The 26,417-nt window shown below is 39.8% G+C and overlaps 1 protein-coding gene across 31 annotated transcripts in view; it reads left to right on the forward strand.

Annotated features, from left to right (window-relative positions):
* The first annotated feature begins 1,073 nt into the window (after window positions 1-1,073).
* Window positions 1,074-26,417, forward strand: part of SLMAP (sarcolemma associated protein) — a 178,536-nt gene continuing 153,192 nt past the window's right edge. For all 31 annotated transcript variants that reach the window (XM_076008880.1, XM_076008870.1, XM_076008919.1 and 28 more), the window contains exon 1: window positions 1,074-1,271. In XM_076008880.1, the coding sequence (XP_075864995.1) occupies window positions 1,074-1,271 (198 nt within the window). The remainder of the gene's footprint in view (window positions 1,272-26,417) is intronic.

A 26,417-nucleotide genomic window follows, 5' to 3' on the forward strand; every position in this document is an offset into this window, starting at 1 on the left:
CACAGCCTGAGCTTGCCCGCCGGCCGCGAGTGGTGGAGGCTGCGGCGGACCCAGCCCGGGCCCTCGAGGCCTCCCCCCAATCTCCGGGCCAGTCTCCCTCCCCCACCTCCCCGTCCGCCGGGAGCTGCGGCTGCCGACCCTGAGATGCGACCCTCGCGGGGGCGACCCTGAGGGGAGGCGGCCCGTGTGCTGAGCAGCAGCCAGGAGTCCAGGGACCAACTTCCCGCCGGCCGGGACCCGCAGCCGCCCCCGGGGCGCGCCTTGCTTGGTCCGCTCCGGCCTGTGGAGCCGGGTCCCCGCCCTGGTCGCGGGGACACCCGCCAGGTGCCCGGGAGTCGCGACTCAGCTGCTGCCCGGGCCCCTGCCAGCCCCCACGCCTCGCGCGGAGGACCCCGTTACCGCCGCCTCGGCTCGCGCCAGGCCGGGGACCCCGCGCCCCCTCCCGCGGCGGCCTCCGCGCAGCAGGGGCGATGCGGACGGTCCCGCTGGCCGTCTAGACCCCTCGCCGCCTCCCTCGCCGCCCGCCGGCCCTCCCGGGCGAGCACGGGTGGCGACTACTCAGAGGAGCTCGGCTGCAGCTTCCTTCGGGCCGAAAGGACCTTTCTGGCCGCGCCGAGCGACCCTTCCTTCATGCTGCAGTGCTGCAACGTTTCCGCCGCCGAGAGGGAGAAGCGGCCGCGATCTCAAACCAAACACAGGGATTGGTGTGTGACTCATCTGCTTGGATACCTCCAGTCCCCAAACTGTCTTCCAGGAGTTTTCTTGTCCAAAGCTGCCCGATGTTTGAGACTTTTCTTCCCAGGGAAGAAGATGGATTGAAAGCTTCCAGTTGGGGACTTTTTGTGATTAGGGCGCTGCTGGGTTTTAAAGGAGGTGATGGGGCTTGCGCTGGCTCGTCTTCCCACCCAAGTGAAGAGTTGCTGATGTTAACTGGTTATGCTTAGACAATGCGCAGTTTGTTTTAATTTAAAATTTCAGGGGGGAGATAGGGATATAGGTTTGTGAAGGGCAGTCCGGTTCTGGAGGAGCTCGTCTTTGTCCCTGGTAGGAGAGACACCCCCAGTCTATCCTCGATGCCGTCAGCCTTGGCCATCTTCACTTGCCGTCCGAACTCGCACCCGTTTCAGGAGCGTCATGTCTACCTGGACGAGCCCATCAAAATTGGCCGCTCAGTGGCCCGCTGTCGACCAGCGCAGAATAATGCCACCTTTGATTGCAAAGTGCTGTCAAGGAACCATGCTCTCGTCTGGTTTGATCACAAGACTGGCAAGGTAATGTCACCACATTGTCTATCAATCTTTACTTTTCCTTTCTCTCTGAAAGGCATAATATATTCAGGATCCCAGTGTTTGCATCCAGAGGATTGTTTGAGCAAGGCCACGGAATCAACTGTTTGCCTGGTTCTAGTGGAAATTTAATTGAGGTGGTTGAATGGAAAACGGAGACGGTGTTGTAATTAAATGCCTCAGGAGGGCGATGGCATCTTGATAATGTGGTCATTCCCAGTGAAATCCCAAACCCTAATTCATTTCGGAAAACTAGATAGTGAAACTTGGCGTCTTGCTTTTAATCTTTTTTGGAAAGGTGAATTTGCAGTTCAGTGCTTTATTAAGCAAGCAGCAGTTCCCAAAGCAATGTAGGGAATCCGTGGTCATTATTATACTGGGGCTCAAGTGTCACAGTGGTGAAATGTAGTTAACACGCAGCTTTTTAGTTGAGTTCAGATCAGGGCCTTTCTAGTAAGGATAATTGTGTATGTAAACCTAATGTTTTTGATAGATTTGACACATATTTGTCCTTGAGGGAATAATTTGTGAGAAAGTTAATTTCAATAAGTATAAACAACTCTTAACTTTATATTTTCAGAATTTTGTTTATAAGTCGGGTGAACAGATATGTATTGCTTTTGAAAGTAACTTTTTGATGTTCCCTGTAGCCTTTAGTAAATATTTAATGCATATCACAAAGGTGATATTCAAAAATTGGGAATTTAACTTATTTTCTGAAATTATATCTACTTCTATCAATTATAACATTATCTAAATGTGATAGGATGAATTTAGTGCTTTTCATTTTAAGTGTAAGTAACCATTTTAGCATTTTTATGTTGGCACCCTAATTTACTATACATGTGTGTGCTTATATTTTAAGAAATTAAGAAAAAGAAGTAAGATTCTTTCCTTTTTCAAAGCTATCTATGTGTGTGCCGCGTGTGGTAAAGAGCTCTTTGTGACTAAACCTCAGGTTTTAGTTGAGCTAGTGAATCCGTTCCAACTTAAAGTAAGTTATGTAAGACTAATAGGGATATCTCAGGTTTCACCTAACTTTTCACTTGCTCTGAGTTAAATGATTAAGTCTGTCTTTTTTTTTTAACGTATTATGGGGGTACAAGTGTTAAGGTTATATATATTGCCCATGTCCCCCTCCCCCTCCAGTCAGAGCTTCAAGTGTGTCCATCCCCCAAACGTTGCACATCTTACTCCTTGTGTTTGTATATACCCCTCCCCTCCTCCCCACTTCCACCTGCCGGACACCCAATTAAGTCTGTCTTAAAAGAAGAATTCAAGTCTTCAAGAGTAGTGTTTTGAAATGAAAGAAACCTGAGTCTCAAGAGAGAAAGCAATACTGCTGCAGCTATTGAATTAATAAATTATTATATTAATATAAATTATTTTCAAAAGGAAAAGATTGTCCAAGTGCTGTGTGTTTGCATAATACCTCTAACCTTACTCTGTGTGTAGGATGAGAACTGAAAAGTATGTTAAGTTTTCTGTGTCACACCAGGTGCTCACTTACCTCCAGAACAGACCCTTTTATTCTTGCTGCAGCTAAAGTTTGAGCGTCTCAAAGACTTCATCCATTACCCGTAATCCTTTAAAACTGCAGTCCTCAATGCCCTGGACCAGTACTGGTCTGTGGCCTTTTAGGGACTGTGCCACAGACCTCTGCCCCACCAACCCCTTTTCCCATGGAAAAATTGTCTTCCGTGAAATGAAACTTACGAAGGGGGGTGGGTGGGTGGTGAGCAAGCTATTTATAGCCACACCCCGTGGATAGCATCACTGTCTGTGCTCCACTTCTCCCCTCCCCCATGGAAAAATTGTCTTCCATGAAACAAGTCCCTGGTGCCAATATCCATAGATCTCATCTTTCCAGTAGTTCAACTCAAACATCAGTTAACTGGCCGGTCGCGATGGCTCACGCCTATAATCCTAGCACTCTGGGAGGCCGAGGCGGGCGGATTGCTCGAGGTCAGGAGTGCGAAACCAGCCTGAGCAAGAGTGAGACCCCGTCTCTACTATAAATAGAAAGAATTAATTGGCCAACTAATATATATATATGGAGAGAAAAATATAGCTGGGCACGTGCCTGTAGTCCCAGCTACTCAGGAGCCTGAGGCAGGAGGATCACCTGAGCCCAGGAGTCTGAGGTTGCTGTGAGCTAGGGTGATGCCATGGCACTCACTCTAGCCTGGGCAACAAAGTGAGACTCTGTCTCAAAAAAAAAAAAAATCAGTTAACTACTAGTTAGTGCCTTAACTCAACCAGCTTTTACAGTTTTGCCTTTTTATGTAGGCAATAGGTTCAACCTAAACAGATAGCAAGTTTGCTCACAATACATACTCTGCATATGCACTTTCTTTGATTCAGCACTCAAAGGAGACTCAAATTATTCTTTTACTTATTTGAAAAATAATGATTTCATGCGCATTGCTTTCCATGGCTATATTAAAACCTTCATAGTAGGTTAGTTGAGATGACTAAGAATATATTAGTAGTGAGTGTTTAGCTATGAATTGAGATGACATGTTAAAATTTTGAATGGAATTTGTTATTTAGAAAAACTTTTCTTTGAAGGGTAGATATGGCTTATTTCTACCATTTTCACTTGATTACCCTTCGGCTTTATTAGCTAAAATGACACTGAGGATATGAAGCTGTTACTTTAGGTGTAGATACAATTAGTGATTATTATACCACCTACTCTAGTTAAAACGAATACCATGTCAGATCTTGCCATGTGATCAAATTGTTCTAGGCATTAGCTATTTAAAGTTTTGGTTTGGGCCGGTGGAGGTGGAGGTGGCTCACGCCTGTAATCCTAGCACTCTGGGAGGCCGAGGCTGGTGGATTGCTCAAGGTCAGGAGTTGGAAACCAGCCTGAGTGAGACCCCGTCTCTGCTAGAAAAGAAAGAAATGAATTGACCAACTAAAAAAATATATATATACAAAAAGTTAGCCAGGCATGGTGGCACACGCCTATAGTCCCAGCCACTCGGGAGGCTGAGGCAGGAGGATTGCTTGAGCCCAGGAGATTGAGGTTGCTGTGAGCTAGGCTGACGCCACGGCACTCACTATAGCAACAAAGTGAGACTCTGTCTCAAAAAAATAAATAAATAAATAAATAAAGTTTTGGTTTGGACAGACAGTAGGGTTTTTATTGATCATCTGTTATGTACCAGACACTGTGAAGGACACAGTTCCAAAGACACTGGACACAGTTCCAGTTTGACGAAATATTTATGGGTCTTTGTGAGAAATTTGCAGTTTGAGGATTTCTGCTATAATTGTCTCAACAAAATTCCCCAGGCTTAAAATATATTTCTAGCAAATTTCTATGTATGAAACACAAGAATCCCTTCTGTAAGTATTACCTCAGGCAAGTTTTTCTTTGTTTTTTTTTTTTTTTTAACATCTCTAAGCCCGTTTTCTCTACTGGGGATAATAATGGTACCTACTATTGTTTTGAGAATTGAGATAGTCATATAAATCACTTAGCACCCTGTGCCTGGCTCTTATTAAGAGCTCAATGTTAATGCTTAGTGGGGAGAATGTTTGTGGGGGGGAGAGGGAACCCACAGTACTTTGCAATTTGCTATGGATGGTGTAGAGTCTTAGGAAGGTAATTAGAAATTATTTTCTTTAATGTGGTAGCATATGTAGTAGTAATTTTTAAAACAGAAACTAATGATGACTTTGTCCAAATTGGCAGTTTACCTGGGATGTGGAAAATGGGGGTAATGTGCCCTTTGGTTGGCTTTTAATTTGTGGGTGACTGTTGCATTCTGCATGGGCCATTATGGGAGGCCTATTAAAAGATGGAAGAAATAATAAACACTTGGAGCTTTCTGATTATTCAAGTGATACATGTTCATTATAGGAAATTTGCAAAATATACACAGATGGAAATCTAAGTGACACTTTTTACACTTGATCTTAGCCAAAAGGCTGAGAAGTGATTAAGTGACACTTTTTAATGCTAAGTTCATTGACTATCTTGTACTTAAACCTTCATGTTGGAGGGTGACAGGTTTGCCACAAAGCAGAGTTTAATAATCCTTCCCAAATCATCTTCTCAGGGATGGATGTAGCAGTTGAATATTGTCTTGCTTGGATGCTGGCCCTGTATATCATCCTTCACTCCTTTTTGGAGGTCAAGCTCTTCAAATTAGGTGGGAGATAATAGAATGGTTATTAATCCCTCTGCTGACTCAATGTACCACTGAGCAAGCAAATCTACCATATGGTGGTTCCCTTGAGATTTGGATGGCCTTATTTGATTTGATGCTTTGAGGACGAGTGACACCCTAGTGGTTAGTTGACACAGTAGTCTATTTCCAGTCTCACTGTGGTTTACTTAGTGGTAGTAATAGTTGTTTATGTCTAGTTTCACTTTTTTACTTAAACTCAATGTATATTTTTGAGCACTTATTTTATCATGATCTGTTTTAATGAAGGGCATAGTGGTGATGGGGGATGAATGACAAGAACTGGTAAGAAATTGTTATTCCTTTTTTCTAGGAGCTTATGTTTTGGATAAAGAGGGTGATTGCACCTTGAAAACAATCGATTGAGGTATATAATATATATGTTTAAATGGCAAGAGAGTGATGGTGTTTGACTTTAAAATTGAGATGGATAGATATAAGAAAAGGTTAAGCATTCTTTTCATTGTTTTTATTTGTTTGGAGTGGGTGAAGGTGGAAAAAATAAACAAAAGCAGATAATTTTCAACAAGTTTGGCATCTTCCAAACACTGAGGAAGCTGATTTTGTTGGGTTGGAGAGTTCTTTTGAAGAATACCTATTGGTAAACATCTATTCTCTGTTAGATTGTTTTTATGTTTGTGCCTTGTTTTTGTATTTAATTGTCAGACCCTGGAGTAGAGGGACTCAGCCATATGTGTCTTTTTCCTTCTAGTTTGTATAAAGTAAATGAAGCTGAGTAGATAGTATGGTGCCAGCTTGTGGAATGCCTTGCTTACCAAGCTAAGGACATGGACCCATGTGTTATGGAAGACCAAGGAGAGTTCTGAGGAGAGCACTGACATCCCAAAACTACCATTTAAGAAAGAGTAATACATCAATGGGTTTCATTTGAAATCAATTAAAAAAGTAATACAATAATAGTATGTAGAGTGGCCTTAACCAAGGAAAAATGGATAACAGCTTAACTAACACTTTTGTATTGTGTACCATGCTGTACTAAATGTTAACTTATTTAATTCTCAAATAACTCTTTAAGGTAGGTGCTTATTTTTCCCACATTAGCTTATGAGGAAATTGAGGCACAGGGAGATTAGGTTAGGTTAGCTTGCCTAAATTCACATAATTAATAAATGGTAGAGTTGGGATTTGAACCTAAATATTGTAACTCTTGACTCTAGAGCCCAAGCTCATGCTATTCCAACACTTTGTAGAGCACTATGTTATTCCAATAGCACTATGCTATTCTAACACTTTGTAACAAGTGAGATAGGATGTGATTTTGGAAGGGCATAGACCAAGTTGATAGTAGGAATAAAAATGATTAAATGCCAGAAAGTGAAAAAAGACAAAAGTATTAAATTAACTTGTCCATTGGAATTTCAGCAAAGAGAAAAGTTCTGTATGAACTAAAGATTTTAGGGAAAGTTTCATGGATGAACTAGTTTCATGGATGAAATGCAGTTTGAGCTAGACCTTAGGACTTTTTTTTTGAGACAAGAGTCTCAGTCCATTGCCCGGGCTAGAGTGCTGTGGCGTCAGCCTAGCTCACAGCAACCTCAAATTGCTAGGCTCAAGCAATCCTCCTGCCTCAGCCTCCTGAGTAGCTGGGACTACAGGTGTGCGCATCATGCCTGGTTAATTTTTTCTATGTATTTTTAGTTGTCTGGCTAATTTCTTTCTTTTTTTAGTAGAGACAGGGTCTTGCTCAGGCCGGTCTTGAACTCCTGAGCTCAAATGATCTGCCCGCCTTGGCCTCCCAGAGTGCTAGGATTACAGGCTTGAGCCACCAAGACCGGCCTACGACTTTTTAAAAAGGGCAGAATGGCTGGGAGGTTAGGGTTGCAGGATCACTTGAGGCCAGGAGTTCAAGGTTGTCATTTGCTATATTAATCATTGCACCTGTAAACAGCCACTATACTCCAGCCTGGGCAACATAGCAAAAATTCATCTTAAAAAAAAAAAAAGTTAAAAAGCTTGTATTTGTCTGGGGTGTGCCATGATTGTTAGCTGAGGCAGGAGGATAGCTTGAGCTCAGGGGGTTGAGGCTGTGGTGTGCTATGGTTGTGCTTGTGAATAGCCATTGCACTCTAGCCTGGGCAATACAATGAGACTCTGTTTTTTGATTTTTTTTTTTTTTTTTTTTTTTTTTAAAGATCAGAATGTAGTTAGAGTCAGTCAAGGAAAGGAGTTTTGGGTAGGAGGAATTGCTTAAGCACAGGTTATAAAGCAGGAATGATAAGACATGTTCTAAGGACATTGCAAAGGAAGAGGTTCTAGAATTTGACAACCAAGACAGTTTTTTCCCTTTTTCTCCACATACTCTAAAATGACTGCAAAGATCCTGGCCTCAGTTTTTGGGAAATGGCAGATTCATTGATTTTTATTTATTTGTGTGTTTGTCTCAATAGATCCCTAGTTTTTGGTTGACAGAAATAAAAAGGTCATTAAGAGGTGCTGGGTATCGTGAGAAAGTCTTTTATTTGACATGTTATATTTAAGAGACATTAATGTGAATGTGTATAGAAAGCCAGATTATATTTTCAAAGCATATGTTCATTTCCTTCAGTGTAACTTTTCACAGTAATGGGAAATTGATAAAATAGTTTATGTTATTTCAAGTTGTTTAAAATATGGATGGTGTTTATACTTAAGACATTTTTTTCCTACTTAGTTCTTTAACTTTAATCCTTAGGTTAAATTCACTCTTTACCTTCTCAGGCTCCTTTTTGGTTTTCTTAAGTGATATTTATGTTAGAGCTTAGTATTTATACTCTTTGGTAAATAGGGAGGAGAGTATCTGTCACTTAGAGTTTTAAGTGAAAAGATTGTCAGATTAGTTCTTAATGTATGTCTGTTACTTGATAGTTACTTGAATCAAGAAAAGTGGTGGCATTGTTATTGGCTACTAAAATGTTGCAAGGACTCTTTCCTCTCTTGGGGCTCAGGCTTCTCTTACTGCCACTATAGGTAGATAAACAGTTAATATTCCTGCTCAAAGATATTGGTTATTGTCCAATTAATTTTTTTCCTTAAAATCTGTCTCTCATTTTCTTTTTCTCTCCAGCCCTATCTTCTATCACTATGTTTTTCCTTCACCCCAAACTCTGTGTACTACCTATGCGACAGTGCTTACTGTTCCTAGAAAAAGTGCCTTTTTTATTGTTTGGTCTTCCAGAATGACCTCTTCCCTTCTTCCCTTAAGGCTCAGTTCCAATATGGAACCTTTCCTGACTCCCACTAACTAGGGAATTAATTGCTTCTTGCTCTGTAGTCCCATAGAACTTTGTATATAATTTCACTATGGGATATAGACAACAAAATAATTATGATGCAAATGTGCTGTTGCCCTGCCAGATGTGAGCTCTTTTTCGGAAAGAGTCTCACTTTGTTACCCAGGCTAGAGTGAGTGCTGTGACATCAGCCTAGCTCACAGCAACCTCAAACTCCTGGGCTCAAGCAATCCTGCTGCCTCAGCCTCCCGAGTGACTGGGACTACAGGCATGCGCCACCATGCCCGGCTAATTTTTTGTATAGATTTTTAGTTGGCTAATTAATTTCTTTCTATTTATAGTAGAGACAGGGTCTCGCTCTTGCTCAGGCTAGTTTTGAACTCCTGACCTCGAGCAATCCGCCTGCCTCTGTCTCCCAGAGTGCTAGGATTACAGGCATGAGCCACTGTGCCCGGCCCAGATATGAGCTCTTGAGAACAAAGGAATGGGCACTACATAAATGTTTGAATGAGTGAAATGTGAACAATGGAGCAGCCTGCATTTGTGGAAACCAGTGGAGGATCAAGGGCAGAAGGTCATTCGAGTCAGTTCTCAATTTGAGATCATGGACTCAATTAATAATATGTAGTCTTTATATAACTTTTTACCTATTGAGAAGTTGCAACGTGCAAGACATTTTCCTAAGTGTTTTGGGATTGTAGATAATCTTGTGGTTGGTGATATTAGATTGGAGCTGTTACTTACATATCCATTTTGATGCAAAATGATACTTTTTTTAGGGTTTTGTAATATTCAGAGTGCTTTTTTTTTTTTTTTTTGAGACAGAGTCTCGCTTTGTTGTCCAGGCTAGAGTGAGTGCCGTGGCGTCAGCCTAGCTCACAGCAACCTCACACTCCTGGACTCAAGCAATCCTCCTGCCTCAGCCTCCAGAGTAGCTGGGACTAAGGCATGCGCCACTATGTCTGGCTGATTTTTTCTATATATATTAGTTGGCCAATTAATTTCTTTCTATTTATAGTATAGACGGGGTCTCGCTCTTGCTCAGGCTGGTTTTGAACTCCTGACCTCGAGCAATCCGCCTGCCTCGGCCTCCCAGAGAGCTAGGATTACAGGCGTGAGCCACCGCGCCTGGCCTTCAGAGTGCTTTTTTATTTCATTTGATCTGTATAACATTCTTAGCAAGTACGTAGAACAACTATAGTCTGGGTCCTTTTTATCCAGAAAGAGTTTGATATTTAGAGGTTATTTGTGCAAGGTCATATAGTAGTAACTCTGCAAGTTAGAACTAGATCTAAATTTTTCCCCCAATAGAAAAGCCAATTATTAAACATTTCTTTTGAACTGTCTTCTTATGGACTGAAAAATTATGGTGAAAATCTGTCTTTTGCTCTCTTTCTTTCTTTTCTTTTTTTGAGACAGAGGCTCACTTTGTTACCCAGGCTAGAGTGAGTGCCGTGGCGTCAGCCTAGCTCACAGCAACCTCAAACTCCTGGGCTCAAGCGATCCTCCTGCCTCAGCCTCCCGAGTAGCTGGGACTACAGCCCCCAGCGATGCGCCACCATGCCGGGCTAATTTTTTTTTTCTAGATATATTAGTTGGCCAATTAATTTCTTTCTATTTATAGTAGAGATGGGGTCTTGCTCTTGCTCATGCTGGTTTCGAACTCCTGACCTCGAGCAATCCATCCACCTCGGCCTCCCAGAGTGGTAGGATTACAGGGGTGAGCCACCGCCTGGCTTGTCTTTTGCTCTCTTAGAAGGTAATCTAAACTGTTATTTTCTATCACATAACCAAAATGCTGTCATATTACAGACTTTCAAAGGCTGAAAGAATTCAAGTTAATTATTACTCTGAGTCAGCTAACATTTTTTTAAACTTAACCTCTACTGCTCCTAGCAATAAAATATGCATGCACCACCATGCCCGGCTAATATTTTCTATATATATTAGTTGGCCAATTAATTGCTTTTTATTTATAGTAAAGATGGGGTCTTGCTCTTGCTCAGGCTGGTTTCGAACTCCTGACCTCAAGCAATCCGCCCGCCTCGGCCTCCCAGAGTGCTAGGACTACAGGCGTGAGCCACCTTGCCTGGCCTGCTTGAGTTCTTTATAGATAGTAGTTATCAGCCCTTTTTCGTATGTATAACATGCAAATATTTTCTCCCATTCTGTGGGTTGTCTGTTTGCTCTAATCATTGTTTCCTTGGCTGTGCAGAAGCTTTTTAATTTCATTAAGTCCCATTTATTTATTTTTGTTGTTGCTGTGATTGTTTTGGTGTCTTCTTCATAAATTCCTTGTGTAGACCAATGTCTATAAGAGTTTTCCCAACATTTTCTTCTAGAATTCTTATAGTTTCATGACTTAGGTTTAAGGCATGTTATCTATCATGAGTTAATTTTTGTAAATGGTGAGGTGCGAATCCTATTTCAGTCATTTACATATGGCTATCCAGTTTTCCCAGTTTTAAATAGGGATTCTTTTCCTTAGTGTATTATGTTTTTGTCTGCTTTGCCAAAGATCAGATGGCAATATGAGGATGGTTTTATATCTGGGTTCTCTGTTCTGATCTGTTGGTCTCTGTGTGTGTTCTTGTGCCAAGACGGTGCTGTTTCGGTTATCACACCTTGGAGTATAGCTTGAAATCTGGTAAATTGATGCCTCCCAATTTGTTCTTTTTCCTTACGGTTGCCTTGCCTATTTGGGCTCTTTTCTGGTTTCATAGGAAGCGTAGAATTATTTTTTCTAGATCTGTGGAAAATGATGTTGGTATTTTAATAGAAATTGCATTGAATCTGTAGATCACTGGTAGTATAGACATTTTAAGAAGGTTAGTTCTGCCATGAGCATGATATGTTTTTCCTCTTGTTTACATCATCTGCTATTTCCTTACTCAGTGTTTTATAGTTCTCCCTACAGAGATCTTTCACCTCCTTAGTTAAATATATTCCTAGGTATTTTATTTTCTTTGTTGCTATTGTGAAAGGTATTAAGTCTTTGATTTGGTTCTCAGCTTGACTATTGTTGGCATATATGAATGCTACTGATTTGTGTACATTGATTTTGTAATCTGAGACTTGGCTGAATTTGTTTATCAACTCCAGGAGTCTCTTGGCAGAATTTTTGGGGTTTTCTAGATATAAGGGCATATCACTCAGCAAAGAGTGATAGTTTGACCTCTTCTGCCCCCATTCAGATGCCCTTAATTTTCTTTTCTTATACAATTGTTCTGGCTCAACTTCCAGAACTATGTTGAATTGGAGTGGTGATAGTGGGCAACCTTGTCTAGTTCTAGGTCTAAGCGGGAATGCTTTTAATATTTCCCCATTCAATAAGATGTTGGCTGTGGGTTTATCATATATGGCTTTTACATTTTTGAGGTAAGTTCCATCTATGCCTATTTTGTTCATCATTCTTATCATAAAAGGGTGCTGAATTTTGTCAAATGCTTTTTCTGCATCTGTTGAGAGGACCATATGGTCTTTGTTTTTACTTCTATTTATGTGGTGGATTACATTTGTAGATTTGCGTATGTTGAACCATCCTTGCATCTCTGGAATGAAACCCACTTGGTCATGATGGATTATTTTTTTCATGTGCAGCTGAATTTGGTTTGCTAGGGTTTTATGAGAATTTTTACATCTATATTCATAGGGAATATTGGTCTGTAGTTTTCTTTTTTTTTGTTGAGTCCTTTCCTGGCTTTGGTATCAAGGTCATACTGGCTTTGTAAAACAGAATGTGCATTCTTGACCACTCTGTTGCTTGCTACCAAAGTACTCTTAGTCATTATCAATCTAATCACCAACCTTTTAGTGAATAATAGATCAAATGCAAAAAAATACATTGAAATAAAAACTTTATTGTTTATTAACTCTTGGATATTTTGGTAATAAATCAGTTTAGAGATTTAATTAAAGATCAATTCCTCAAACAATATATTTAATTCATCACTTAAAATTTTACAAGTTAGGCCGGGCGCTGTGGCTCACGCCTGTAATCCTAGCTCTTGGGAGGCCGAGGCGGGTGGATTGCTCAAGGTCAGGAGTTCGAAACCAGCCTGAGCAAGAGCGAGACCCCGTCTCTACTATAAATAGAAAGAAATTAATTGGCCAACTGATATATATATAAAAAAATTAGCCGGGCATGGTGGCGCATGCCTGTAGTCCCAGCTACCTGGGAGGCTGAGGCAGAAGGATCACTCGAGCCCAGGAGTTTGAGGTTGCTGTGAGCGAGGCTGACGCCACGGCACTCACTCTAGCCTGGGCAACAAAGCGAGACTCTGTCTCAAAAAAAAAAAAAAAAAAAAAAAAATTTTACAAGTTGAACAAAAAGAACTCTTTATATGTAAAGATGTTGGAGTGTTGCTGTTTAGGTACTGTAATATACTTAAATAGTTACTTTTTTTCCTGGATAATTTGTAAGTTTAGTATGTTTGGATATTGTATTTTAAATGTAATATTTATATAATCCACCCTCCTCCTCAGTAAATCTAATTTAGAAAAAAATGGCTATGCTGTATTTGATTCTTTAACTCTTTGACTATAGAAATACTAAGTCTAATATTAGATGATAGTTATAAGGTTTCTTCCATTTCTAAAGTTCAGAGATGGATAATAAGATCATGCTGTATGTGACTGGTATAGCTTTGGTAGTCATATTTGTGAAATAAACTTTGTAGTTTTTTTTTTTTTTTTTTTGAGACAGAGTCTCGCTTTCTTGCCCAGGCTAGAGTGAGTGCCGTGGCGTCAGCCTCGCTCACAGCAACCTCAGACTCCTGGGCTCAAGCAATCCTCCTGCCTCAGCCTCCCGAGTAGCTGGGACTACAGGCACGAGCCACCATGCCCGGCTGATTTTTTATATTATATATATTAGTTGGCCAATTAATTTCTTTATATTTTTATGGTAGAGACGGGGTCTCGCTCAGGCTGGTTTTGAACTCCTGACCTTCAGCAATCCGCCCGCCTCGGCCTCCCAGAAAGCTAGGATTACAGGCGTGAGCCACCGCGCCCGGCCCAACTTTGTAGTTTTGAATTTTTAAAAAAGGTTTGCATAATAAAAAGGAATATTTCAGAGTTAACATATGATGCAGCAATTCCACTTCTAGGTGTATACCCAACAGAAATGAAAACATACATGTTCACAGAAAAACTTGTACATGAATGTTCATAGCAGCATTATTTATAATAGCCAAAAAATAGAAACAATCTAAATGTGTTGTAACATATAATGGAATATTATTTGCAGTAAAAAGGAAGTACTGATGAAGTACTGATACATGCTATAGCATGAATGAATCTTGAAAACACTATGCTAAGTGACAGAAGCCAAACACAAAAGGTTAAATATTATATTATTCTGTTTATATGAAATGTGTAGAATAGGCAAATCCATAGAGACAGATTAATTAGAGTCAGCTAACTAATGAACTGAGAGTAATGGTGAATGTGATGGTTAATTTTGTATCAGCTTGGCTTGGCTATGGTGTACAGGTTTTGGTCAAACATACAAACAGCCTAGATGTTGCTGTGAAGGTATTTATTAGGTGTGATTAACACTATACTAGCAGACTTTGAGTAAAGCCTATTACCCTCCATAATGTGGGTGGGCCTCATCCAATTAGTTGAAGGCCTTAAGAGAAAAGACTAAAGTTCCCTTGGAATAAGGAATTCTGCCCTCACAGAACCACTGGACTCAAGACAACAACAGCATCTCTTCCCTGGGTTTCTAGCCTGGCATAATGCCCTGCAAATTTTGAACTTGCTAGCCCTCACAGTCACATGAGCCAATTCTGTAAAATAAATCTCTCTATATAGATACACATGCTATTGGTCCTGTTTCTCTAGAACTCTGTTAAAGGCAATGACTGCTAAATGGGTAGAAGTTTCTTTTGGGGGTGATGAAAATATAAAATTTAAATTAGCTGGGCGTGGTGGTGCATGCCTGTAGTTCCAGCTACTTGGGAGGCTGAGGCAGAAGGATCACTTGACCCCAGGAGTTTGAGGTTGCTGTGATCTAGGCTGATGCCATGGAACTCTAGGCCAGGCAATAGAGTGAGACTCTGTCTCAAAAAAAAAAAAAAAAAAAAAAAGAAAATATAAAATTGACTGGTGATGGTTGTATAACTTGTTTTTTTTAAAGATATAGTCTTGCTCTGTTGCCTGAGCTGGAATGCAGTGGTGTCGTCATAGCACACTGTAACCTCAAACTCCTGGGCTCAAGTGATCTTCCTGCCTCAGCCTCCCGAGTAGCTGGGACTACAGGTGTACACCACCATGCCTAGCTCATTTTTTCTATATTTAATAGAGATGGGGTCTCACTCTTGCTCAGGCTGGTCTTGAACTCCTGAGCTTAAGTGATTCTCCCACCTTGGCCTCCCAGAGTGCTAGTATCACAAGGCATGAGCCATCGTGCCCGGCTGGTTGTACAACTCTTAATTATACACTTAAATAGGCAATTGTATGGTATGTCAATTATATCTCACAGAAGCTCTTATGAAAAAAGGAAAGTGAATAGGTGAGTATTGAAATGTGGGTAGGATTAATAGCACTTTTTTGTTTGGTTTTGATTTTTTTGAAACAGAATCTTGCTCTAGAGTGCAGTGGCAGGATCCGTAGCTCACTGCAGCCTTGAACTCCTGGGTTCAAGTGATCCTCCTCTCCCGGCTTCCCCAATAGCTGGGATCACAGGTGTGCAACCATCCTGGCTAATTGGTTTTTAAAAATTTTTTGTAGAGACAGGTCTTGCTATGTTGCTCAGGCTGGTCTTGAACTCTTGATCTGAAGTGCTCCTCCTGCTTTAGCCTCCCAAAGTGCTGGGATTAAAAACAAAAATTGGCTGGGCATTGTCGTGTACACCTATAGTGCCGGCTACTTGGGAGGCTGAGGCAGGAGTATCACTTGAGCCCAGGAGTTTGGGGTTGCAGTCAACTGCAATGATGCTACTGCATTCTACCTAGAGTGATAGAGTGAGACTCTTGTCTCAAAAAAAAAAAAAAAAAAAAATTAAAAAAGAAAAGATGAACCTGACTTAGATTGAATTTCAGGAAGACTGTGAAGAAGTTACCTTTTCCAAGAAACTGTTGACGATGTTAAGTGAGGACTTTTTGTGCAGGGTTAATGGGGCAATAGGGCAAAAATCTTTAGAGATCCAAGGCGTAAACCTGGAGGAGTAAGAATCTTAGAGTTACAACTATGGCGAAAGCAAGGCTTCCCCTTAATCCATCCAGATAACCCCAGTAACTAAATTGGTATGTCCTAAGGTGGGTTGTGAAACACCCTTCTGGTCTAGCATGCTGATTTCATATTAGGGTGATTGGAAAATGATGAAGATTGCTTTCATAGGTGTAGTGAGTGGACAAGATTTGAAGATTCCAGAGTACGATTTCTTATTTTCAAGATTATATTTCTCTTGGCATATATAAAGATTGTACTTATGTACATAGTTTTAAGGCGTATTTTTTTGTTGATCATTTAAAATTATGCAATAAGGTCATTTAAATGCCATTTTGATATTGCTAGAAGTATAGATTTAATATTTCAAATGAAAAATGAAAGAAGTTAAAAGGATTATTATGAAGAAAATATTGCATGTGATTGTCCAACTCAGAGATAGTTATCAAGTGAAACGACCTACTTCAGAATATACATACATTTTTAAAAACAGGTTTTTGCTCTGTCATCCAGACTGGAATGCAACAGCACATTTATATTATAGTTTACTCTGCAGCCTTGAACTCCTGGGCTCAAGCGATCCTCCTTGGGTCAGCCTCCCAAAAGTGTTGGGATTACATGTGTGAGCCACCATGCCTGGCCTCAAATACATTTTAAAACATAAAACTTTTATGTAGTAGTATTAATACTAGTTTTGTCATTTTAAATTGATATTTCTAAGCTGCGATTTGTTCATAATTCAGTTTTGTGGAGGCAGTTTTCACATAAGCACTAGGTAAGTTTATTGACATTATACTTGGTTTTAATCTTTTCCCCCCCTCTTACCAGTGATCTGATATGACAATTATCTTATAATTTTATCCTTTGTTTTAGCTGAAGCTATTTTGAAAGCTGATATAACAATAGATAAACTATTTGAATAATGTGTGAGAAAGTGTTTAAAAAGAACTTTCAAACATTAGGTGGTAGTGCCATTACTACCACTAAATGACTAATTAGAAAATTAGTCATTATTGCTTTCTTCTTTCAATAATCTTTATTATTACTGCTTTGTCATCATGGTGTTATGGAGTCTTAGGTGTGCTAAGGAAATTATAGACTTTAATAGACAGTTATTTTTTGAAATGGCTGTTTTGTTGTAGGCCTACCGGTTGGCTGTTTTCCTCTGTGTTTCATATTATATATATATGAATATATACAGTTCATATACATACCTAAATACAGAAGTAAACAATTTATATGTGAAATATTTAATCTTGATATTTAAGTCCTGCTGCCAAAATATTATTCCCTAAAACAAATATTTGGAGTGTTAGTATCTGAATGTTGGTGTTAGAGTAAAAATCTTATATTTTCCAAGTTCAACCACTTTAAAAAGACTTGTGGAAGTGGGTACTCTTTCTCATTTCTTTTTTCTTTTTTTTTTTTTTTAAACTTGTACCTACTGATGTATTTTTTTTTTTAAACTTCTTTCTCATTTCTTGAATCAGTGTCATAGCTTCAGTTTTATGACTGTACTACTCTGATAATAGTAGCAGTTGTTGTACAACTCACCTAACCTATCCATTTTCTTTGCTTTTTTTTTTTTTTTTTTTTGAGACAGAGTCTCACTTTGTTGCCCAGGCTAGAGTGAGTGCCGTGGCGTCAGCCTAGCTCACAGCAACCTCAAACTCCTGGGCTCGAGTGATCCTTCTGCCTCAGCCTCCCGGGTAGCTGGGACTACAGGCATGCGCCACCATGCCCGGCTAATTTTTTTATATATATATATCAGTTGGCCAATTAATTTCTTTCTATTTATAGTAGAGACGGGGTCTCGCTCAGGCTGGTTTTGAACTCCTGACCTCGAGCAATCCGCCCGCCTCGGCCTCCCAAGAGCTAGGATTACAGGCGTGAGCCACAGCGCCCGGCCATTTTCTTTGCTTTTGAATTTTGAATTTCCTCATTGACTTTGGAGTTGGGCTGGGTAAATCTGAGTTAAGTGATGCAGGCATACAAAATAAAATTTATGTAATGTTTATTTATATGTTTGTTACTTTTATTATATTTCTCATTTTCTGTTATCACATATGAGTTTTGCACTAATTTGGATTTTGTAGTTTTTGTTTTGTTTTGTTTTTGAGGCAGAGTCTTACTCTGTTGCCTGGACTAGAGTTCAGTAGTGTCATAGCTCACTGCAAATTCCTGGGCTCAAGTGATCCTCCTGCCTCAGCCTTTCTAGTAGCTGGGACTAGAGGCGTGCACTGCCATACCTGGCTAATTTTTCTTTCTTTCTTTTTTTTTTTTTTATTTTTATTTTTTTATTTTGGCATATTATGGGGGTACAGATTTTAGGGTTTCAATAAATGCCCATTTCCCCTCCTCCCCCCAAAAGTCTGAGTCTCCATCATGACCATCCCCCAGATGGTGCACATCTCACTCGTTATGTTTGTATATACCCGCCCCCCTCCCCCCTCCCCCCTCCCCAATACCCTATTACTGTAGCACCTATGTGTCCATCTTTTTTTTTTTATAGAGACGGGGTCTGGCTTTTGCTCAGGCTGGTCTCAAACTCCTAGCCTCAAGCATTGCTGGGATTATAGGTGTGAGCCACTGTGCCCTGCCAGTTTTGTGGTTTTTATCTGTTGACTATTTTAAATAAGTTTGGATATGTTTTGGATAAATTCTGTAGATTTTGTTGTTATTCTAAATCACAATTGTTGAGGAAGGTTTAGTGCTTTCTTCATGCAGTTTTACTTATTGCCACAATTCTTGTTGCTCTGTCCCATCTCTTAATATTTTGAACTTTGATTATGTTTAACTCTTAATTTAACCCTTAATTATATGAGGGTTCTGAGTTAGCTCTTTTATCATGGCCATAATTAGTTTATAATCTCCTTAAAGGCAACTGTAATAGCCTATGCTACCTTATAGCTCTATAATATAGGTATAAGGCCTGGCATGTAGTAGGTGATTAAAAAAATTCTTACCAACACAAAACCTTTCTCTAAAGAAATTATGGAAGTGCTAGCTTAAGAAATTTGTCTTTTTTTTTTTTTTCCCATTTAAAAAGCCTCCTAGGAGAAAATGTAGGAGAATATCTTTATCACCTTGGGTTAGGGAAGGATATCATAAGTAATTTATAGGAAGCACTTACTGAAGGAAAAGATTGATAAATTAAAATACATTAAAATAATTGTATTCATTTGAAAGTAGAATGGCTGGGCACCATGTCCTGTGCTTGTCATCCCAGCTACTTGGGAGGCTGAGGCAGTAGAATCATTGAAGCCCAGTAGTACACTATGATCCTGCCAGTGAATAGGCACTGCCTGGACAACTAAGAAGAAAAAAAAAAAAGCATAAAAAGTAAAGAAACTAGGCAAAGATATTTGTAATACATATTACTTGCAGAGGATTAGTATTCAGAAAACAGAAAGACCTCGTCCAGATCAATAAAAAGAAAGGCAACCCAACAGAAAAGAAAGTCAAAAGATATAAGTAAGAATTTTAGGCCCCGCACCGTGGCTCACGCCTGTAATCCTAGCCCTCTGGGAGGCCGAGGTGGGCGGATTGCTCAAGGTCAGGAGTTTGAAACCAGCCTGAGCAAGAGCGAGACCCTAATACATATAGAAAAAAATTAGCCGGGCATGGTGGCACATGCCTGTAGTCCCAGCTATTTGGGAGGCTGAGGCAGCAGGATTGCTTGATCCCAGGAGTTTGAGGTTGCTGTGAGCTAGGCTGAGGCCACGGCACTCACTCTAGCCTGGGCAACAAAGGGAGACTCTGTCTCAAAAAAAAAAAAAAAGAATTTTACATTACAGAAGAAGAAAGAAGAATGGCCAATAAGCAAATACAAAATGTTCAACGTAACTGGGAGAACTGTAAACTTAAGCCATGAGATCCCACTTATACTCATTCAAAAAGTTGGATATCTGTGCACAGGGGGCTCATGCCTATAATCCTAGAACTTTGGGAGGCTGAGGCTTGAGGATCACTTGAGGCCAAGAATTTGACACCTGCCTGGGCAATATAGTGAGACTCCATGGCTATAAAAAATGAAATTAGCTAGGTGTGGTGTTGTGCACCTGTAGTCCCAGCTATTTGGGAGGCGGAGGTGGGAGGATCACTTGATCCTGGGAGTTGGAGGTTGCTATGAGCTATAATGGCACCACTGTACTCCAGCCTGGGCAACAGAATGAGATCCTGTCTCTAAAAAATAAATAAATAAATAAATAATGGGGGAAAAAGTTGGATAATATAAAGTGCAGGTAGAGCAGTAAGAACCTTCATAACTCTGTTGTTCATAATGATAAATTACATTAATTTTTTTTTTTTTTTTTGAGATAGTCTTGCTCTGTTGCCCGGGCTAGAGTGCTGTGGCATCAGCCTAGCTCACAGCAACCTCAAACTCCTGGGCTCAAGCAATCCTTCTGTCTCACCCTCCCGAGTAGCTGGGACTACAGGCATGCACCACCATACCCGGCTAATTTTTTCTATACAGTTTTAGTTGGACAATTAATTTCTTTCTATTTTAGTAGAAACGGGGTCTTACTCTTGCTCAGGCTGGTCTCGAACTTCTGACCTTGAGGGATCCTCCCACCTCAGCCTCCCAGAGTGCTAGGATTACAGGCGTGAGCCACCAGGCCTGGCCTGAATTACATTAATTTTTGAATGTGAAACTAACTTTGCATTCCTGGAATAAATTTCACTTGGTTGTGATGTATTATCTCTTTTATTTATTTATTTTATTTTTTATTTTTTATTTATTTTTTTTTTGGAAGTAAACAGCGAAGGAATATTATCTCTTTTATACATTGCTGAATTTTATTTGCTTATATTTTGTTAGGGATTTTTGCATGTCTATTGATGAAAGATTAGTCTTAAATGCTTTTGAGAATTCACCAGATGAAATTGTCTGGACCTGTTTGTGTTTTGTGGAAAGTTCTAAACTATAAGTTCAGTTTCTTTAATAGATACAGGGCTTTTCAGATTATTTCTTAACTTTGGTATTTTGTATCTTTGAAGAAATTTGTTTTATGAAAGTTGTTGACATTATTGGAATACTATTATTCATAGTATTATTTTATGTTTGGGATCTATAGAATCTATAATGATCTCACCTCTCTTGTTCCCAATGTTGGTAATTTATGCCCCCCCCTTTTTTTTTAAAATCACTTTGGCTAAAGGTTTATCAACATTATTGATCTTCTTAAAGAGTTGTTTTTTTTTCCCTAAGATTTTTCTCTGTTATTTTTCTGTTTGTATTTCATGGATTTCTGTTCTCAGTTATTTCCTTCTTCACTTAGTGAATTTTTCATGTATTTCCTGCATTGTTTTTGTGATTTCCTTGTGTTGGGTTTCTGTTTTCTCTTGTATTTCATTGAGCTTCCCCTACACTCCATTTTCAAAATTCTTATCAGTCATTTCAATATTCTCATTTTGGTTGGTTTCTGTTGGTACAGAGTTATTGTTTTCTTTTGGGAGTGTCCTTTCACTCTGACTTTTTTTTTTTTTTTTTTTTTTTTTTTTTTGAGACAGGGTCTCACTTTGTTGCCCAGGCTAGAGTGAGTGCCCTGGCATCAGCCTAGCTCACAGCAACCTCAAACTCCTGGGCTCAAGCACTCCTGCTGCCTCAGCCTCCCGAGTAGCTGGAACTACAGGCATGCGCCACCATGCCCAGCTAATATTTTCTATATATATTAGTTGGCCAATTAATTTCTTTCTATTTATAGTAGAGACGGGGTCTTGCTCTTGCTCAGGCTGGTTTCGAACTCCTGACCTCAAGCAATCCGCCCGCCTCTGCCTCCCAGAGTGCTAGGATTACAGGCGTGAGCCACCACGCCTGGCCCACTCTGACTTTTCATGTATCCAGAGATGTTTCACTGATTCATTCTCATCTAGAGCAGCTTTTGCTACTTATTTTTGGATTTTCTTTTGATTATATAATGGCACACCCAGTTTAATCTCTGAGACAGTAGGTGGTGCTTGTGGGTGAGACTCAATCACACCCTGTATGATTGAGTCAGTAAATGCTGTGCAAATTGACCTCCGTGTCAGTAGGTGGCACTTAGGGATTATACCAGTCATAATGATGCTATAGTTCCCTAACACCCTGATGGAATAAGTCATTTTAAGAAATAATATTTTATGACCAGTTGAAATTTATACCAAAATCATTTTTGAATGGAAAATTTTTCTAAAGTCTTTAAACGTATTTTGTCATCTTAAATATAGTAAAGGATATAACTTAACCTTTTCTTTTTTTTTTTTTTTTTGAGACAGAGTCTCACTTTGTTGCCCGGGCTAGAGTGAGTGCTGTGGCGTCAGCCTAGCTCACAGCAACCTCAAACTCCTGGGCTCAAGCAATCCTACTGCCTCAGTCTCCCGAGTAGCTGGGACTACAGGCATGTGCCACCATGCCCGGCTAATTTTCTATATATATTAGTTGGCCAATTAATTTCTTTCTATTTATAGTAGAGACGGGGTCTTGCTCTTGCTCAGGCTGGTTTCGAACTCCTGACCTCGAGCAATCCGCCCGCCTCAGCCTCCCAGAGTGCTAGGATTACAGGCGTGAGCCACCGCGCCGGCTTAACTTAACCTTTTCTTAGTGACTTAGTTGCATTTACTAATAGAATTATTCACTTATGGGCATTAGAGGTTATAAATTTTTGCCCCAGGGCTAAGTGACTTTAAATTATCACATTTTAAAATTCTAATACATAAGTGTTATATATGAGTTTTATATATATGAGTTAATATATGAGTTTTATAAAATATGAGTTTTGATTCTTCTAGGTTGTGTTTTCTGTGTCAGTTATTCCTATAGAAACTGTACAGAAACACAATAATATGTAAATAATATGTAAATTTAGCTCTCTGTAGAACTGTGTCAACTTTACAGTACATGGACTTGGCCACTACTCTCATACTTCTCTTTTTTCCTTCTTGATATCAAGTTAATATGTTATGAGTAAAGTATTATTACAGTCTGTGATAAATATATTCCTGAAACCTTTTAGAGAAATGTTAAGATTTTATTACATAAGATTAGGTCACAAATAGCCATGAAATCACTTCAGCTCCTCTTTACAATTTGTTGTTTTGTATTACATTTTCAAGTTAACTATGTAGCTATGTTAATTGAAAAATATATGATGAGTACCTTTATAGTTCTTTCAGTATTTATCAGTCTTCTACTAAGTAGAAGAACTACTGCTACCATTCTTCTACTCCTCCTCAAGGTGATAGAGATAAAATAAAAAGTGTCTGACTTCTTGAAACCTAAAGTCTATTTGAATAAGACTGAACATAAAACCTTTAAGTATAGTATAATATTTTAATAGCAGTGTATGCCTGGATGTTACATGATATTATAAAGGAGTGTCTAATTCAGTGTCACTTAGTTTATGCTAGCTATACTGTGGTATTAAACATCCCCCAAACTCTCAAGTGCCTTATAAAACAAAAATTTAATTCTTGCTCATATTACATGTTTAGATAGATGGCAGCTTTATCTATAGTTATTATTTCTTTGGGATTCAGGCTGAAGGAGCAGTTTCTGTCTAGGACATGTATGTTCTGGTGGTAGAAGGGAAAGGGCTATGGAGAACCATGGAATTAAAGCTCCTACTCAGAAGGGGCACATACCACTTCCACTTACATTTTATTGGCCATAGCACGTCACATGGCCATGCATGATACAGTTGGTCAGGGAAGTATAATTAATACTCATATAGGAAGAATTGATAGAATAATTGAGTACAGTAATACATTCTACCACGCTCATCTTTGTTCCCAACTTCCTAAGTGAAAATTAGTTTTGGGGACTATCAAATAAGCATGCATTGTATTAGGTCATTAAATGTTAAATGTCTGCTTTTGAGTCAAAAGTGTAATTATATCTCACACAAGAAGCAGAACAATTAATCAAAGGATGTGCCTAAACTGTGGACACAGTTTTGCCATCTTAATAGTAGCTTGTTGGCTAGGTGTGGTGGCTTATGCCTGTAATCCTAGCTCTCTGGGAGGCCGAGGCGGGCAGATTGCTCAAGGTCAGGAGTTCGAAACCAGCCTGAGCAAGAGCGAGACCCCGTCTCTATTATAAATAGAAAGAAATTAATTGGCCAACTAATATATATAGAAAAAAATTAGCCGGGCATGGTGGCGCATGCCTGTAGTCCCAGCTACTTGGGAGGCTGAGGCAGTAGGATTGCTTGAGCCCAGGAGATTGAGGTTGCTGTGAGCTAGGCTGACGCCACGGCACTCACTCTAGCCTGGGCAACAAAGTGAAACTCTGTCTCAAAAAAAAAACAAACGATTCAGTGATACTTGTTAAAGCACAATAAGGAAGACTTTAGTGTGGAGGTGTGGAAGCTAACTGGCATTTGTGCAAATGGACATTCTTAAGGAAAAAAACTATTCAGTGGTACTTGTTAAAGCACAATAAGGAAGACTTTAGTCAGGACATTGAGATAGGTATAGGGACCACTGCAGTGGGGTCTTGCAGTAGAGGAGAGAGATTCGGTTCAACTCTGAATACAGCATGGACAGAGGGACTCTATAGCCAAGAACTGGTCTAGGGGTCCGTGGATGGAAAATTACTAAGAGGAAACATCAGGGGTAAGGGGGATTCTGGCTAAATCGACCTAATAGGATTTTTGCTGGAGATTGGCCTGGGTGTTCAGATATCACCTGGGGGCTGGTAGAGGATGAGGAACCTGATCAGATATCTAGGATAATCTGATATTAAGGATGATCAGATATTGAGGGTTGGGGTTCTGCCTAAACTGACTGAGCAGGGTTCTTTTGCTAAAACTGGATTTAACAAAGAAGTACACATCTCTTAGTATGCCTAAGAGATTCAGAAGCCTGACTGAAAAGTTTGGCCAAGCAAATAATCTTTGTCAACATGAGTGACATTGTTAAAAATATATAGAAATTTGGCTGGGCATGATGGCCCACACCTGTGATCCTAGCACTCTGGGAGACCAACGTGGCAGGAGGATTGCTTGAGCTCAGGAGTTTGAGGTCAGCCTGAGCAAGACTCCCGTCTCAACTAGAATAGAAAAACTAGAAAATAGAAAAATAGAAAAAGTAAGATTGCTGCTATATACTTACAGTGGACCAAAACTCATAAAAAGCCATTCCTCTAATTTCTTTCTTCCACTATCCCTCTTCCTAAAATAAGTTTTTCTATCCTCGAACTCATAAGATGTATTTAAAATATATATTTCAGCATATCCTTATGATCTTCGTATTCATGGATAGAGTTTTATGACAGTGCAAATATTTCATTTGACCCCTTTGCTCCAGAGCCACTTAATTTTATGTTTTCAATTAAATTTAGTGTCCCTGTTTTTTGTGGAGACAGAGTGTCACTGGGTGTCCTGGGTAGAGTTCAGTGAGGGTAGGTCACTGCAAGCTCCAGGTCCTGGGCTCTGAGCGACCCTTCTGCCTCAGCCTCCCAGGTAGGTGGGATTACAGGTGCTTGCCAGAGCACCCGGCTATGTTTTGTTGGTTTTTGTGTATTTATTTTGTCTGTAAAAAAATTTTTTTTTTAGAGATAGAGACGGGGTCTCACTGTGCTCCGGCTGGTGTTGAAGCATTGAGCTGCAGCTATCCCAGATAGCTAGGACTATAGGTGTGAGCCACTGCTCCCTGTTTTCTATTAAATTTAGAGTAAATTTTTAATATTTCTCCTCTACTTAAAATTAACTACTTAATTTCTAGCTTCCTAGTTTATAACATACTTCCACATACAAGACCTCATTTTATATGGTATAATTCAGGGGAATTATTAGTGTTACATGTTTAGTTAATATAATAATTGTTTGATAGCTTCAATTTTACTATACTTAATGTTGAAAGCACATTTTAATAGGCAGTCATATATTCAGCACCTACCACACAAACAAGAATGCAAAACTAGGGCCAGGCATGGTAGCTCACGCCTGTAATCCAAGCACTCTAGGAGGCCGAGGTGGGAAGATTGCTTGAGCTCAAGAGTTCAAAACCAGCCTAAGCAAGAGCATCTGAGACCCCTTCTGTACTAAAAATAGAAAAATCACCTGGGCGTAGTAGTGCTGTAGTCCTAGCTACTCTCAGGAGGCTGAGGCAGGAGGATCACCTGAGCCCAGGGGTTTGGGGTTGCAGTGAGCTATGATGATGCCACTGCACTCTACCTGGGGCTACAGAGAGAGACTTTGTCTCCAAAACAACAAAAAATACAAATATATATGTTATATGTATATGTAAATGTTAAAACTTTGTTATTCAGCACAAATTAGAAATTCAGTAGCCATAGGTAAAATTCCCATAGATTTTTTTTTGGTGTTCTGCGTTTTTAAAGCTAGGAACTTATCTTTGCATTTCTTTTTTTTTCCTAGACACAGTCTCACTCTGTTGCCCGGGCTAGAGTGCTGTGGCGTCAGCCTAGCTCACAGCAACTTCAAACTCCTGGGCTCAATCGATCCTACTGCCTCAGCCTCCTAAGTAGCTGGGACTACAGGGATGCACCACCATGCCCAGCTAATTTTTTCTATATATTTTAGTTG

Source organism: Microcebus murinus, chromosome 1 (assembly GCF_040939455.1).
Source record: "Microcebus murinus isolate Inina chromosome 1, M.murinus_Inina_mat1.0, whole genome shotgun sequence".
Classification (NCBI taxonomy): domain Eukaryota; kingdom Metazoa; phylum Chordata; class Mammalia; order Primates; family Cheirogaleidae; genus Microcebus; species Microcebus murinus.